At 38.6% G+C, this 13,379-nt stretch overlaps 1 protein-coding gene across 1 annotated transcript; it reads right to left on the bottom strand.

The window, feature by feature from the left end:
• Nucleotides 1-5,700: 5,700 nt before the first annotated feature.
• Nucleotides 5,701-12,990, bottom strand: dld (deltaD). The gene is made up of 14 exons (XM_077211037.1): nucleotides 12,847-12,990; nucleotides 11,414-11,489; nucleotides 11,188-11,267; nucleotides 11,039-11,107; nucleotides 10,891-10,960; nucleotides 9,717-9,817; nucleotides 9,476-9,616; nucleotides 8,545-8,646; nucleotides 8,177-8,367; nucleotides 7,924-8,094; nucleotides 7,638-7,827; nucleotides 7,417-7,554; nucleotides 7,245-7,334; nucleotides 5,701-5,975 (listed from the first exon to the last, which is right to left on the bottom strand). Exons 1-14 carry the CDS (start codon nucleotides 12,883-12,885, stop codon nucleotides 5,910-5,912), a joined length of 1,524 nt encoding a protein of 507 aa, XP_077067152.1. The 5' UTR covers nucleotides 12,886-12,990; the 3' UTR covers nucleotides 5,701-5,909.
• Between the last annotated feature and the right edge of the window lie 389 nt (nucleotides 12,991-13,379).

The raw sequence follows: 13,379 nt of genomic DNA, 5'->3' as shown, positions 1-13,379 counted from the left end.
TACACTTTCTTCTTCTTGTTGGCCCAGTTCTGCCGCGCTGGTGGTGCGCTCGTGCTAGCTTTGATCTGTACAGCAGCCAGCTGCAGCTCTCTGTCCACCTTTACTTTCGCGGCTTTGTCCTTCTTTGTCAGCAGCTGTTCCTCGGCGTGCACAGCGTGCGCTAGGGTGGTTGTTAGCCGCCCGTTCTGCCACTCGATGTAACTTGCTCTCACTGCTTGTGCGATTTCAGGTCTCAGTCCATTCAGGAAACGGCTCTGCAAATGACACTCCCATGTGCCTGGCTGCTCTCCTCTCTCCTCCGGCTCAGGCATGCCGCTGTGTTTCTGAAATGTTTCAAAAAGTCTTGCATAATAGTCACGAACAGACTCTTCTCTCACCTGGCAACAGCTGTTGATTTTTTCTGTGTCCACTCGTGGTGGGAAAGCCTTCTTTATTTCTTCGGCGAGTTTGCTCACTGTTGTTCGATACGGTTCGTTGGCATCATTCATCCACTCCCCGTGCGCTCTTCGTCGTTCTTCTTTCGGCATGTGGCTGCTCACTTTGTGCCAGCTAGTGGCTCCCAGTTTCACGGCTAGCAGCCGTTTCAGTTCTTGTGTGGTGGGGCTGAACTCTTGACAGAAAGTGACTAGTTCGTTTGAAAATCTGTCACCTGCATCGTCCGGGTTTGGCAAATGGGCCATTGCTTCTTTCATGTCTGTCACCGTCCACGGTCTATAGACCATCACCGGTCCATCCGGCCCCGCCACCTCAATCATGGGAGCCGTGACGTTAGCTGTTTCATCTCGGATCTGTGATCTTGTGAAGATTTTCTTCGGCTTGGCTCCACGTTGCTCATCCGTGTTCTCTGTGGTTTCTTCATTCTCGCCCTGGGTCACGTGACTGGACGCTTGTCCCTCTGCTTGCACTTGTTGCATTGCCTGCGCTGTTTGCATCGCTAGTTGCTGGAATGCCAACGCCATCTGCGCTGTTTGCTGTTTTTGCGCTTCTGCTCGTGCGGCCTCTCTCGCCTCTTGTTCCTCCCGCGCGGCCAGCGCTTCAGCTCTTGCTGCTCGGTCATTTTGCTCTTCTTGCGCTTCACGCGCTGCTTCACGCTCTGCTTGTGCTTGTGCCTCTCTCGCTGCTGCTTGTGCCTCGGGTTGCGGTTCGGCTTGTGCTCGCGGCTGGGTCGGTCTCGATGGAGAACAGTCAAGGTCGGGGTCGAACTTCAGTGCAGTCAATCCGGCTCCTGGGAAGTGTGTTTTGTACTCACGCTCGCAAAAAAATTGTCTCACCGCAATTTCATGTGGGGAAACACAAACATACTGTGGGTTAGTCGGTTCTGGTGGTGCAGACACACATACAGGCAGACTTTCACACTTTTCATTTTTCCTTCCTGCTAATTCTTTTTGCAGTTGCCTTCTTTCTCTTTTATCTGCTTCCTCAAGCCAGCAATCGACTGTGTCTTCACATTTTTTGCATACATGTTTAACACACTTGCAGCAACAAGATAATTGTTTCTCACTACGCTTTTCCACTGAGTCTCTCACCACTTTCAGCCTCGTGCGGCTCAATGTTCCCCCTTCGGGAAAATCATGATGCTTGATTAATTTCTCAATATCTAACGTACATTTCTGACCATAATGTTTTCTCATTTGGTAGTACACCGGTGTATCATATTTCATAATCTTGCTCTGAGATTTCCCCATACTGGCCGCTTTTCTGTTCTCTGTGGATTTCTCTTCAACGCGCGTTTTCTTGATCTGTTAGGCGTCCCCAACAGACCCGATTTTTTCTTTTAACCCAAATCGGTCGGGTTGCACTATTAGTGCCCTCCTAATTATGGTTCACCAAAAAAAATCTTTTCTGGTTCCCCCCAATTAGCCTCAGCACCTAAAAACAATTTGCTCCGTGGTGGAACAACTGATTTTCAGGTTACCTATCTGTATGAAATCTCTTGATCTGTTACAGATCTCAATTAATCTCAGATAATTTCCTCTCGTATCTGTTTGAAACCTCTTGATCTATATATAGATCTCAATTAATCTCAGATTACGTACCACAGAAACAGCCCTCAGCCAATATGGTTCAATTTCACTCTTCCCCCCTTTAAACTGAATTTAATTCGCTTACCCAGAGATGTTGTTCTGTGCCACCTTGAGTTCTTTTGATTCCAGTGGCCGGATCCGGTCCTAACGGCGGAAACGGTCCCTCGTCTCTTAATGTTTTTCTCGAGGTAGGGTTGGAACTTTGTCAGTTCCTAGGTGATCAGCCTCCGTCCGTCCGTCAGTCCCGGAATCACGTCCAAGGATCCCACTATTCTGACACCAAAACTGTCGTGGCTTTTTTTATCATCAAACAAACATCATCACTGAGTAAGAGACACTCTGAGTCCAAATTAATAGTTTATAAAGTATTTATTCTCTTGCAAGAGAGATCCTCGTCACCAATACACATTTGTGAGTCAGTGAGGAGAGATAAGGAGAAGCAGTGTCTGTCTTTTTTATATCTCATGTTCTCCAAGGCCTTATTTCTCCCCTCCCCTCAGGGAGAGAGGTATACTTTGTCTTTTCTATACCTCCCTGACAGGAGAGGTAGATGCCCCCTTAACCATTTAGGCTATAAAGTACAAATGCACTCAAGATGACCCCTTGACCATCTGCTTTTCCTTACCTCCACTGACCACCAACCACAGTAAATTATCACACAAGCCCCTCTCTCACTACAAGTGAGAAAACAGATGAGGCCATAATTAGAAATCAATGAAAGAAGGGTAATAGATGGAAAATTCCATAACATTTCCATCTGGTGACGTGAATCTCCTTCTGTCTGGTGTTAATAGCTGCAGTGTATTTGCGCATCAGCACACACAACGGCTGCAACCACAGTGCGGTCCCCCCATAACAACCCTCTGGATTGAGCGGAGTAGGGAACATCTCTAGGTTCTTCAAGTGGGCACCTTCCGTCCTCAGTGTTTCGTCGACTAGCCCACGACACCTCAAGAGGGCGATAAAAATCGAGTGTCTGTAGTCCTCTCAGGACTGTAATAAACACAGCTCATTATTCCATTCGGGACGAAAGAAATGATTGGCTGGGGCGACTGTCACTCTCCCTCGCTAACATGGAAAAAATTCTGTCATCATTAAGTTGTTTCGAACCAGTTTCTTTCTTTTGCTGACCACAAAAGAAGTTATTTTGAAGAATGTTGGTAACTAGACAGACAGTTGATGGGCCCCATTGACTTCCATAGTATTTTTTTTCTTCTTACTATGGAAGACAATAGGGACCATCAACTGTCTAGTTACCAACATTCTTCAAAATATCTTCCTTCGTGTTCAGTAGAAGAAGAAAATTAGAAGAAGAAAAAAAAGAAGAAAACTATTCCCTTAACTATCTCTTTAATGACAGATGCAGACGTGTTTGGCTTCTTCAAAAAGCAAGGAACAAGACCGTAATTGCACTATTGCATTGCACTATGAACGGAGTAAAGTTCAGTCTCTGTTAAACTCCCTTTTTGTCTTTAATAGTTGTCCTAACATTACAGAATTAATTAATGTATTGTTAAGGTCAATATAGACTAATAACCTTAATATTTTCCTATTAATTTCCTGATTCCTCAGCCTCTGGGAATGTCCCCACCAATCTCAAAACCAAACCTACGCCCTTGCTTTTGATTCTGACATGATGTCGCTATACACTGCGCTCCTCTCTGCTCGTCGCTGATAAACGCGTCCGACTCTTCCAGCTGAGCGAACGGCCGGGATCGCGCGTTCATTTGTTTTTGGGGGCGTGGCTTTGGAAGGAGCCGAGAAGGGAGGGGGTGGGAGTTAATGGAATAATGAGCTGTGTTTATTCCAGTCCTTAGAGGACTACAGACACTCGATTTTTATAATTTATTTTCCAGAGTACTTACATATTAATTATGCATTGATATATAAAGACAGTTTAAACAAATTTGGAAAAAAGTATTTTGGGGGATTTCTACCTACCCTGCCTTTAATAAAAAAGGAGTGAGTGGATTTTTATCACTATTGGGTGGTTGTGTACACACACTGCCAACACACATTTATGTCCAAACAGCATGCAAAAGTGAATTTTGCATAATATGGGACCTTTAATTTCGTTGACATGTTATAATTGATGACTATAGTATACGTACTCTAATCGTAATAACTTGGTAATTGTGTGACTTACTGGCAACGAAACTGCAACGTCACGGCCCCCATTACAATCTTTAATTTATATAAAGATAGTGCTTAATTCATATTCTCTTTTAATGTAATATATATATATATATATATATATATATATATATATATATATATATATATATATATATATAATACAGATGTCTTGAAATTGCTTTACAATAAAAATAAAAGCAAAATGGTATAAAAAAATAAAGCATAATTGTCAAGTGAATGGGTCATAGAACTACACAATGAGTTTTAAATTCATTATTTAAAATTAATGATATTTTAAATTGTTAAATGTTATAATTCTAGATGTTTATTTTAATGCTGCGTGCCTTTTGACGTGTTCTATGCGTACGTGCGCGTAAACATTGAGTCCCATTCAAAGCTATCTGATTGAAAGACGAGCGCGCGCGAGCAGATGGAAACCATGGAAACGAGGAAACGTCATAGGCCTAGTCTTGGGCGATGGTTAGACGTCTATTAAATTATCACTGACAGTCCAAATTTCGCCTGGTTTTAGCCCAGACGTCAGGGGTGTGTTTGGATGCAGGCTATTAGACGTCTTTTAAACTCAAAATTGCTCACCTGGCATGATTTCAGGAAGTTCATCCAAATTGAGCGAATCCATTAGTGATCCCTTTTTAGGGCCTTTCTCCATCAATTTATTATTATCCCAGAATCTATTCGAAAACATTTCAATTTGCTTGCAAATTTAATGAATAAAAAAGGGAAAATTTCGACCAATAAGCATTTATTTTTAGGAATTATTGCAGAAGCACAATTTAAGCAAACATCTCAGAAACAGAAGGTAGGTTAGGTTTACAGGAATGAACTGTTTAATGAAGACAAAAGTAGAATCTATCTTGGTTTTTTCTGAGAAGAACATGTGATAAACCAACTTTGGTTATTGTGCTATGTGAGGGACAATAATGACCTCTGATGGTCTGATGAGGAACTGCAGGTAAACTCATAAATTCATGCATCACCATACGAGCACATTGTTCATATTTTAGCATATTGTCATGCCTTATCCCGATGCAAACAAGGGAAGGCAAATATTTGTCATTTTTATGGGAACACTGCAAAATAAAAATAAATACAAGCTTACTGTAAACCCTAAGAATAAAAAAATTCATGGATGTTTACTTCCCTATTAAAAAATAATTAACTTCTGCACTGCAGTTAATGATCTTCAGTTCTTCGCACATTGAAATTGATGGATGATTAATTTTCTGTAGTAACTGACGGCATGCAACAAATTCCTTCTTTTTATAAAACCCAGATCATGTATGTAACCTTCAAATTCTCCCCACAAACTGCATTAAATCATTTTTAAAACCTCAACTCCTAAACTGCAATTCACAGCACGTCTCCCTTAATGAATGCATAATGATGTTTCTTTTTATTCATCCCATGTGCATCAGTCAATTTTTCCAACCGTCAAAATTATTGCTTTGGTGTTCAGGAGACTATTCATGACCACCGGCATGACACTTGAAGAACACTGATTTATAAAATCCAAACAATATTTTTCTGGGTCAGACGAGGGTCCAAACTCCTTTATTAGGACATTTAAATAACAGACTATATGTTTTACAGGATTATTCTGGATGTTTGCATGAAGGGTACGCCCGAAGGCCCAGAGATTTGAAGAACTACAAATTGTGTGATTTTGTTTTGTGAGAAAAAAAAATGCAGCAGCTAGTGTATTTATATACAAGTGTATGAGAAGAAAATCTAGAAGTTGATTGCTTTTCCAAACGAAGCAGCAAGGTTGGCTTCTCTAAAGGCCTCTGAAACAGTCTGGGAAAAGAGGAAGAGGTTGGTTAACACATTTCAAAAACAAATATTACAATTATTTAAAAGAAAATTTTTTAATATTATTATTATTATTATTAATAATTATTAGTACATTAGTATTATTTTACAACGCAAAAAAGGCAAAACAATGGCCAAGATTAGTGTGCTAATTCTTCAGAACATTCTTTTGAGGTAGGCAAAAGAGAGAAAAAAGTTGCTTAATATGAGATTTTTATAGTTATTATTAATAACAGTAATAATTCATATTTTAAATACATTTTTATATGAGTTGTTTTACAAAGAGGAAAAATATAGTTAACACATTCGAAAAAAACAAATGTTGCAAATTATTATTACTATTTTATTCTTTTCAATTATTTTTATAAGAATTATTTTTTTGGCCAAAAATAGTATTAATAATTGTAACTTAATAGAGAAAATAAAGTAGAAAAAAATCAGTAAACTATTGAGACACTTGGAAAAGTTGATTATCACATTTGAAAAAATATAAACAATGTTGCAATTTACTATCAGGGATGCACCAATATGGAAATTCTGTCCGATACGATTACCAATAATTATTTATATTTGAAAGCCGATAACTGATATATTGTCCGTTTATATCATTTTTGAGAGCCTGATTACAAAAGTCTCACCATTAAAAGCCATGTCCCAAGCACACAATTTATAATGTTCTCATTATAATTTTACGTAGCCGATATGATTATTTCTACATTTACATTTATTCATTTAGCTGACGCTTTCATCCAAAGCGACAATTGCTATATTTCAGAGGTCGCACGCCTCTGGAGCAACTAGGGGTTAAGTGTCTTGCTCAGGGACACATTGGTGTCTCACAGTGGATTCGAACCCGGGTCTCTCACACCAAAGGCTTGCGTCTTATCCACTGCGCCCAATTTCTATTTCTATTTTCCATTTTTGAAGTGATTCCAATCATATTAAAACAATTCAAAAGCATCATGGCGAACAAGACTCACATCTAAAGTGTCTCACCTGAAGGAAATAATCCATCATTCATCGACTTTAATATACTAGGCAATTTCTTTTCATTATGCCGATAACGATAACATAAAAATTTACATATCGGCCGATACGGATATGGTGGCCGATATATCATGCATCCCTATTTACTATTATTAATAGGAATATTTTACTTTAAGATTTATTTTACTTTAAGATTACTTTATGCATTACTTTACAATTTTATTCATTACTTTAAAAAAACAGTGGACCATATTCAGAGACACTTACAGGGTGGGCGTGACACACTCTCGCAATATCCTCACATGACGCTCCATATTCCATAGCTAATGCAGCCTCGTTAATTATCTCGCCTGCCCCCTGTAAAATGAAAATTGAATATATGAATGATCATTTCATTAAACATCCTACACAGGAAAAGCAAAAGCAGATATATCATTACCGATCCCAGAATGTGTGCTCCCAGCATCCTGTCTGTGTCCTTGTGGCTGAGGATCTTTACCAGTCCATCTGTATCAGCATTCGTCTTGGCTCTGCTGTTTGCCGCGAACGGGAATTTGCCCACTTTATATGGCACACCCTAGGAAATAAAACAATTTGTGATGTATTTTGGAAGTAACAATCTAAGATGGAGAGGTGTGCTAAAATAACGAGTCTACTCACATCCTCTTTGAGTTGTTCCTCGGTCTTGCCGACCCATGCGACCTCAGGGTGTGTGTATATAACAGAGGGCACACAGTTGTAGTCGATATGGACGGCTCCTCCTGCCATTCCCTCAACACAAATAATCCCCTCATCCTCGGCTTTATGGGCCAACATGGGTCCAGCTACAACATCTCCAATGGCATAGATACTAAAAAGAGATTAGAAACACAAATTAAACCTGTTTTAACTTGTCAAACTTGTTTGTCGCAACAAATGCAAGACAACTCATTTGAAGTCTAAATACCTGGGCACTTTGGTCTGGAAACGGGCGTTGACAGGGATTCTCCCACGGTTATCCAGTTCGATTCCGACAGACTCGAGACCGAGGCTTCCGGTGAATGGACGGCGGCCAATACACACCAGCAGAACGTCACAGGTGAGCGTCTCGTTCTTGCCACCAGCTGCAGCTTCCACACTAGCCAAAGGAAATGACATAATGGACAAAAGCACTAGAAGAACTCAATCCTAAACATCATTTGGAGAAACGCCGCACTCACGCCACATCGATCTTGCCGTCAGGTCTCTTGGTGGCACCCATGACCTTGGTGCCCAGTTTGAACTTCACCCCCTGCTTCTGGAGAATTCTCTGGAAGTTCTTGGAGATCTCCATGTCGATGCCCATTCCGCCGACGTGGCTGAGGAACTCCACCGCTGTAACTTTGGAACCAAGCCTCTGCCAAACGGACCCCTGGGAACAAACAGAATGGATCTCAATAATCAAACCCAATTCAGAAGCATCATCAGTCCTCGAATGTTACAAACATGCACTTTCATTACTTAAGTGAACAATTTAGATCAGTCTTATGATGAATAGGGGATGAAATTCTGTAATATTCACTCCTTAACCTTCCAAGAGTCTACTCACCAACTCCACGCCAATGACTCCTGCTCCAATCACAATGAGCTCCTCGGGAACCTTCTTGAGGGACAAAGCGCCGGTGGACGAGACAACAGTTTCTTCATCAATCTGTCAAAGGGGGAAAATATTTAAGATTTAAAGTTCACGATCTGAACGCAACATACTGACACAAAGGGAGCACAATTATACAAGATGGCATACGAAGCAAGAAAAATGACGATCACAGAATATTTACACGATTTAACACATGTATTCAAAATAAAAACCGAAATCGTGATGACAACTTTCAGATATGACCATCAAATTTCAAAGGCTGCGATTTAATTAAATATATGCATTGCGTGTTTCAAAATGAACCTGTAATGGGAAAAACTGGCTGTTGTCAACAAAAGAGAAGCTCCCTGCGGTTTCCAACTAAATAAAACTTGACAGTTTAATGTTTGAAAATGAAGAAATTAAGAGTTATAAATATTAGTATTGTCCTTTTACAGCTGTACGGAATAATAAAAGAATTATTATAATTAATGTTTTTTCTTATTTATTTTTTATTTTGCAGTAAAATACTACAATAGTAATTTCTTATTTTGTTTAATAATTTTATTAGTAGTAATATTAATAATAATTAAAATCACTAAAATCAATATGAAATATTTTAATAATTTAAAATGTACCATTTTACCCAATATTGCTACACAAGTTTTATGTTACACATCAATGTAACAAATGTAACACATTAGTGATGTGCAGTTATCTTAGCAACATGCTAACATCAAACGCCTCTGAAATCATTGATGCACGAAGATACTGCCTACATAGAATGTTCCAAATCGCTCATTTATGAGGTTCCATATCAGTTAGGATACTCACTTAGAAGGCAGCTATCTATGTAGGCAGTACACAGGAAGGCTTAGGCTTTGGAAGTTTATCGCTGATGTACCTGAATGCCTGGGAATGGGGTGACCTCTGATCCCGTAGCTATGAGGATGTTCTTGGAGTTTATGACTTGTTCTCCATCAGCAGTCTTGGCAGTCACTTGATTCTTACCAGTTATCATTCCAAAACCATTGACATGAGTTACCTATGGATCAAAAACAATCATTCTGTATAGCTTTAAAAGGTTTTTGCTTTTGCTGACTCAAGTGAACGATGAATATTCAAAAACAAATGAAAAATCTCACTTTGTTTTGTTTGAATAAGTGTGCGATTCCTCCTGTCAGAGCTTTGACAGCCCCGCTCTTCTGCGCCATCATCTTCTCCAGGTTTAATGAGATCCCCTGAACTAATGAAGAATAAACCATTATGAAATGACTAAAAAATGATTAAAGTGCCCCTATTATGCTTTTCCAGATATTACTCTATATATAGAGCGCAATAAGCCGTTTATGAATGTAGAAGGTCTGCAAAGTTTCATAGATCAAATTGCACAATAAATAGAGTTATTGTCTTCCAAAAGAAAGAACCGATTCTGAACTGCCTGAAACGAGTCGTGAATAATTCCACTCTTTCTTCCTGCTCGAACCTAAATACTTTAACCCACCCTTAATCCCTGTATTTGTAGCTGAGACTGAAAGAGTTTGGTTTGTGTTGTCAACAAGTCGAGAAGAAAGCAAATCCACTTTGATGCACTTCCAAAGGATGAGGACTCGGCAGTCAGCTTGAATTGATACGGTAAAACCACACTATTGTTACGGTTAATATCGCTGTGTATGAAAGTGCTGAGGAAGATCTGGAGCTGAAATTCAGATATGGTAATGGTATGGTTTCTGACGTGCGCTCTAAGCAGTAGACAAATCACAACACACTAGGTATCTGACCAATCAGAGCAGAGTAGACCAATCACAACACACTGGGCCATCTGACCAATCAGAGCAGAGTAGACAAATCACAACACACTGGGCATCTGACCAATCAGAGCAGAGTAGACCAATCACATCACACTGGGCCATCTGACCAATCAGAGCAGAGTAGACAAATCACAACACACTGGGCATCTGACCAATCAGAGTAGGTTCTCAGAAAGGCGGGGTTTAGACAGACTGGATCCTTTATCAAACTATTTAAGACACTGTGAGAAAAAAGGTGATGTTGCAATGTATGTTATGAGAAAATGTGTTTTTTAATCTTGGTTTGCATCTAAGCTTATCGTAGGAGACCTCATTTTTTTTGGAATAATAGGGGCACTTTAAAAAGACAAGTTTTGAAATACCTACAATCCTCTATAATTTATTACAGTTGAAATGGCCTAACCAGAAGGAAAACATTCAAATCTGTTTGCTTCTGCAAGTCCTTGACGCACAAGTCACAATATAAGATGTTTATGCGGACCCGTATCACGTTTACACTTGAACTTACTTTCAATGCCCCTGCTTTCGAAATCTTTCCCGTGTGCCAAGTGATACAAGTATGAGTTGTTCAGCAGAGCCTTAAACAGACAAAAATAATCAATTTAACCATTGTTAAAAGCATTTAGGAAAAGGCAGACTTTTTTAAAATCACAGACCTTTGACGGAATGCAGCCCACGTTCAAGCACGTCCCTCCGAGGGTCACGTTCTTTTCCACACATACTGTCTGTGAAAGAAAGTTATACATTACCAGTGCAGTCAAAACAAAAGCCGTTGGCATTCGTGAACCGGGTGTCCAATTGATACCTTGAAACCAAGCTGAGCTGCTTTAATGGCGGCGACGTATCCTCCAGGCCCAGAGCCCACGACTGTGACATCAGCGTCAACTTTGACAGAACAAATGATTATTTGAATATCATTACATATTAGTGCATTTCACATCATTTAACTTTAAAATAAAGGCCATTGCTGAGAATTTGTAAATACCACAATATCGATTACTACAATCAAATGTGACTTTAAGTCATCTTACTTGCTGCTTTGTCAGCATATGTTCTCGCAGACAGGACTGTGGCTCCGTGCAGCTTGCAGGGAAGGTTCTGACCTCGCTGGAGTTTTCAATAGAAATACAAACATTTTATTTTATAATACAGATATGGTATATCTTCTATGTATTCTATTTTGACGCTTACAAATGGCAAAGAAAATATCTGAATACATTTTAAAATAAAATAAACAATTCATAGGGAGAAAATAAACATTGATTTTAAAGGAATAAACTGAAAATCACGAGTATTAAACAGTTGCACAATTGTGTTGCAATAAAGGCAAACTCCAAAATTCTGCACCAGGATCCAAAAGTCTCCATACAAGTATTAGATGAAAGATGAACATTTTAAACTTAAATTTAAACTAAAAGAAAAAAAAAACTTTAATGAAAATTAGAATTGTTGCCTAAAGTTTTTAAATGACTAAAACTGAAATAAAAATATACTAAATAGTAAAAAATAAATTATATATATATTATAAATAAATAACATACAGTATATATATATATATATTTTAAATATAATTTATATAAAAATTACACAAAATATAAAGAAATATGTTATTTTTTGCTAAATATAAAAAAATTAAAAGGAAAAAACTAATAAAATGACAAAAACACATTACGAAATTAATAAAAGTTCAATATATGACATTTTTTCTTTAGTTTTAATTCTTTAGAGTAGATCACTGCCAATGGGTATCTAATATGACAATATTAAGGCACAGGGAATTTTTAATTTCTTCAGTTTGTGGTTGATTATGTTTGCACTGTCTAGTAGCCTACTGATGATAACCCCTAAATAAACATAATTAGTTCAATAAACAGAAAAAGTCGAATTGAACAGCACATGGATTACCAAGAATTTTATAAAATGTTGTCTCTCTCTCTCCCTCCTTTAAAAAAAAAAATCTAAATATAGCTGTCTCAGAACCTAGCTTTTAGTCTACCCAGACAGCACTTTTGGGCATCGCAGGCACATTCTAGATAGGCAGCCCACTTGATGTTGTATTTAAACACGCCTGTGATGGTAAAAAGGTGGTAGCACAAATTGTGACCTAATATATTGTGATATGTGTCAAATGACCAAAAAGATCCACGGACATGAAACTATACGCCCCTGCAAGTTCAACCAATGATGACAGATTACACAACTCGTTCTTAGTTGTGTAAATATTCATTAGCACTTTAGATAAATGAGATATAGATACAAGTAAATCCATGCAGCTAAGTAACTTAAATACACAAAAACATTCTGCTTCGCTTGTGTACAAACTGTGCACGCTGACAAGCTAGTATGTCGGGCCTACACAGTAATAACATTGCATTTCTGTCTAAAACGCTTTTTTTGTTAATTCTTATTGACTATGGATATAGATTTAAAGTACAGTGTACTGGGGCACATAAACAGTCTTTACCGTGGCGAGTGTGCGGTATAGATGGTTCCAGGTCTGCATTTTGACAGTACGTCCCTCCCGAGACCGCTTCACCTACAGCGATCTGTGTGTCCAAGGACTCGTCAATTTACGCATGCGCAGTTCGGATGGCGGCCAGAGTCGCTGCCTGATGATGTCACGGATCCAGCTTGTTTCTCAACCTGCCTGGAGAAACTTCTTCATATATCTCACATTCATCGTAGTTACCCCATTTTCATTGTCTCAAGCAATTATTATTGCCGAATTATTTAATCCTCAACGAACGCTAACATTCTTAAGATTGTAAAACCTGTTCCGCCTCTTTAGTATGCAGAAGTATGCAGTATATTTGTATTTTCAGATGTAGGCCTTTAAAAAAAATATTAAAATTAAAAATTACATACAATGTATGTATATGTACAATGTTAGCTCTCTACATTTGTTCTTCTTTGCATTTTTTGTGTGTGTGTTTGATAGCAACATAAAATGTGTGATAGAAACTTCAAATCGTTGTCAATTATAATTGAAACAGATTC

This window comes from Siphateles boraxobius, unplaced genomic scaffold (genome assembly GCF_051911475.1).
Source record: "Siphateles boraxobius isolate OS27281-9 unplaced genomic scaffold, OSU_SipBor_1 65, whole genome shotgun sequence".
NCBI classification, from domain to species: Eukaryota; Metazoa; Chordata; class Actinopteri; order Cypriniformes; family Leuciscidae; genus Siphateles; species Siphateles boraxobius.
The sequence above is the reverse complement of the archived record's forward strand: the minus strand, read 5'-3'. Positions and strand labels throughout refer to the sequence as shown.

Coding starts and splice junctions, on each gene's coding strand:
- dld (XM_077211037.1), bottom strand. CDS start 12,885: ATGCAGACCTGGAACCATCTATACCGCACACTCGCCACG. Junction 11,268..11,413: donor ATATGCTGACAAAGCAGCAA/GTAAGATGACTT, acceptor GTTCTGTCAAAG/TTGACGCTGATGTCACAGTC. Junction 8,647..9,475: donor CCCCATTCCCAGGCATTCAG/GTACATCAGCGA, acceptor CCCCTTTGACAG/ATTGATGAAGAAACTGTTGT.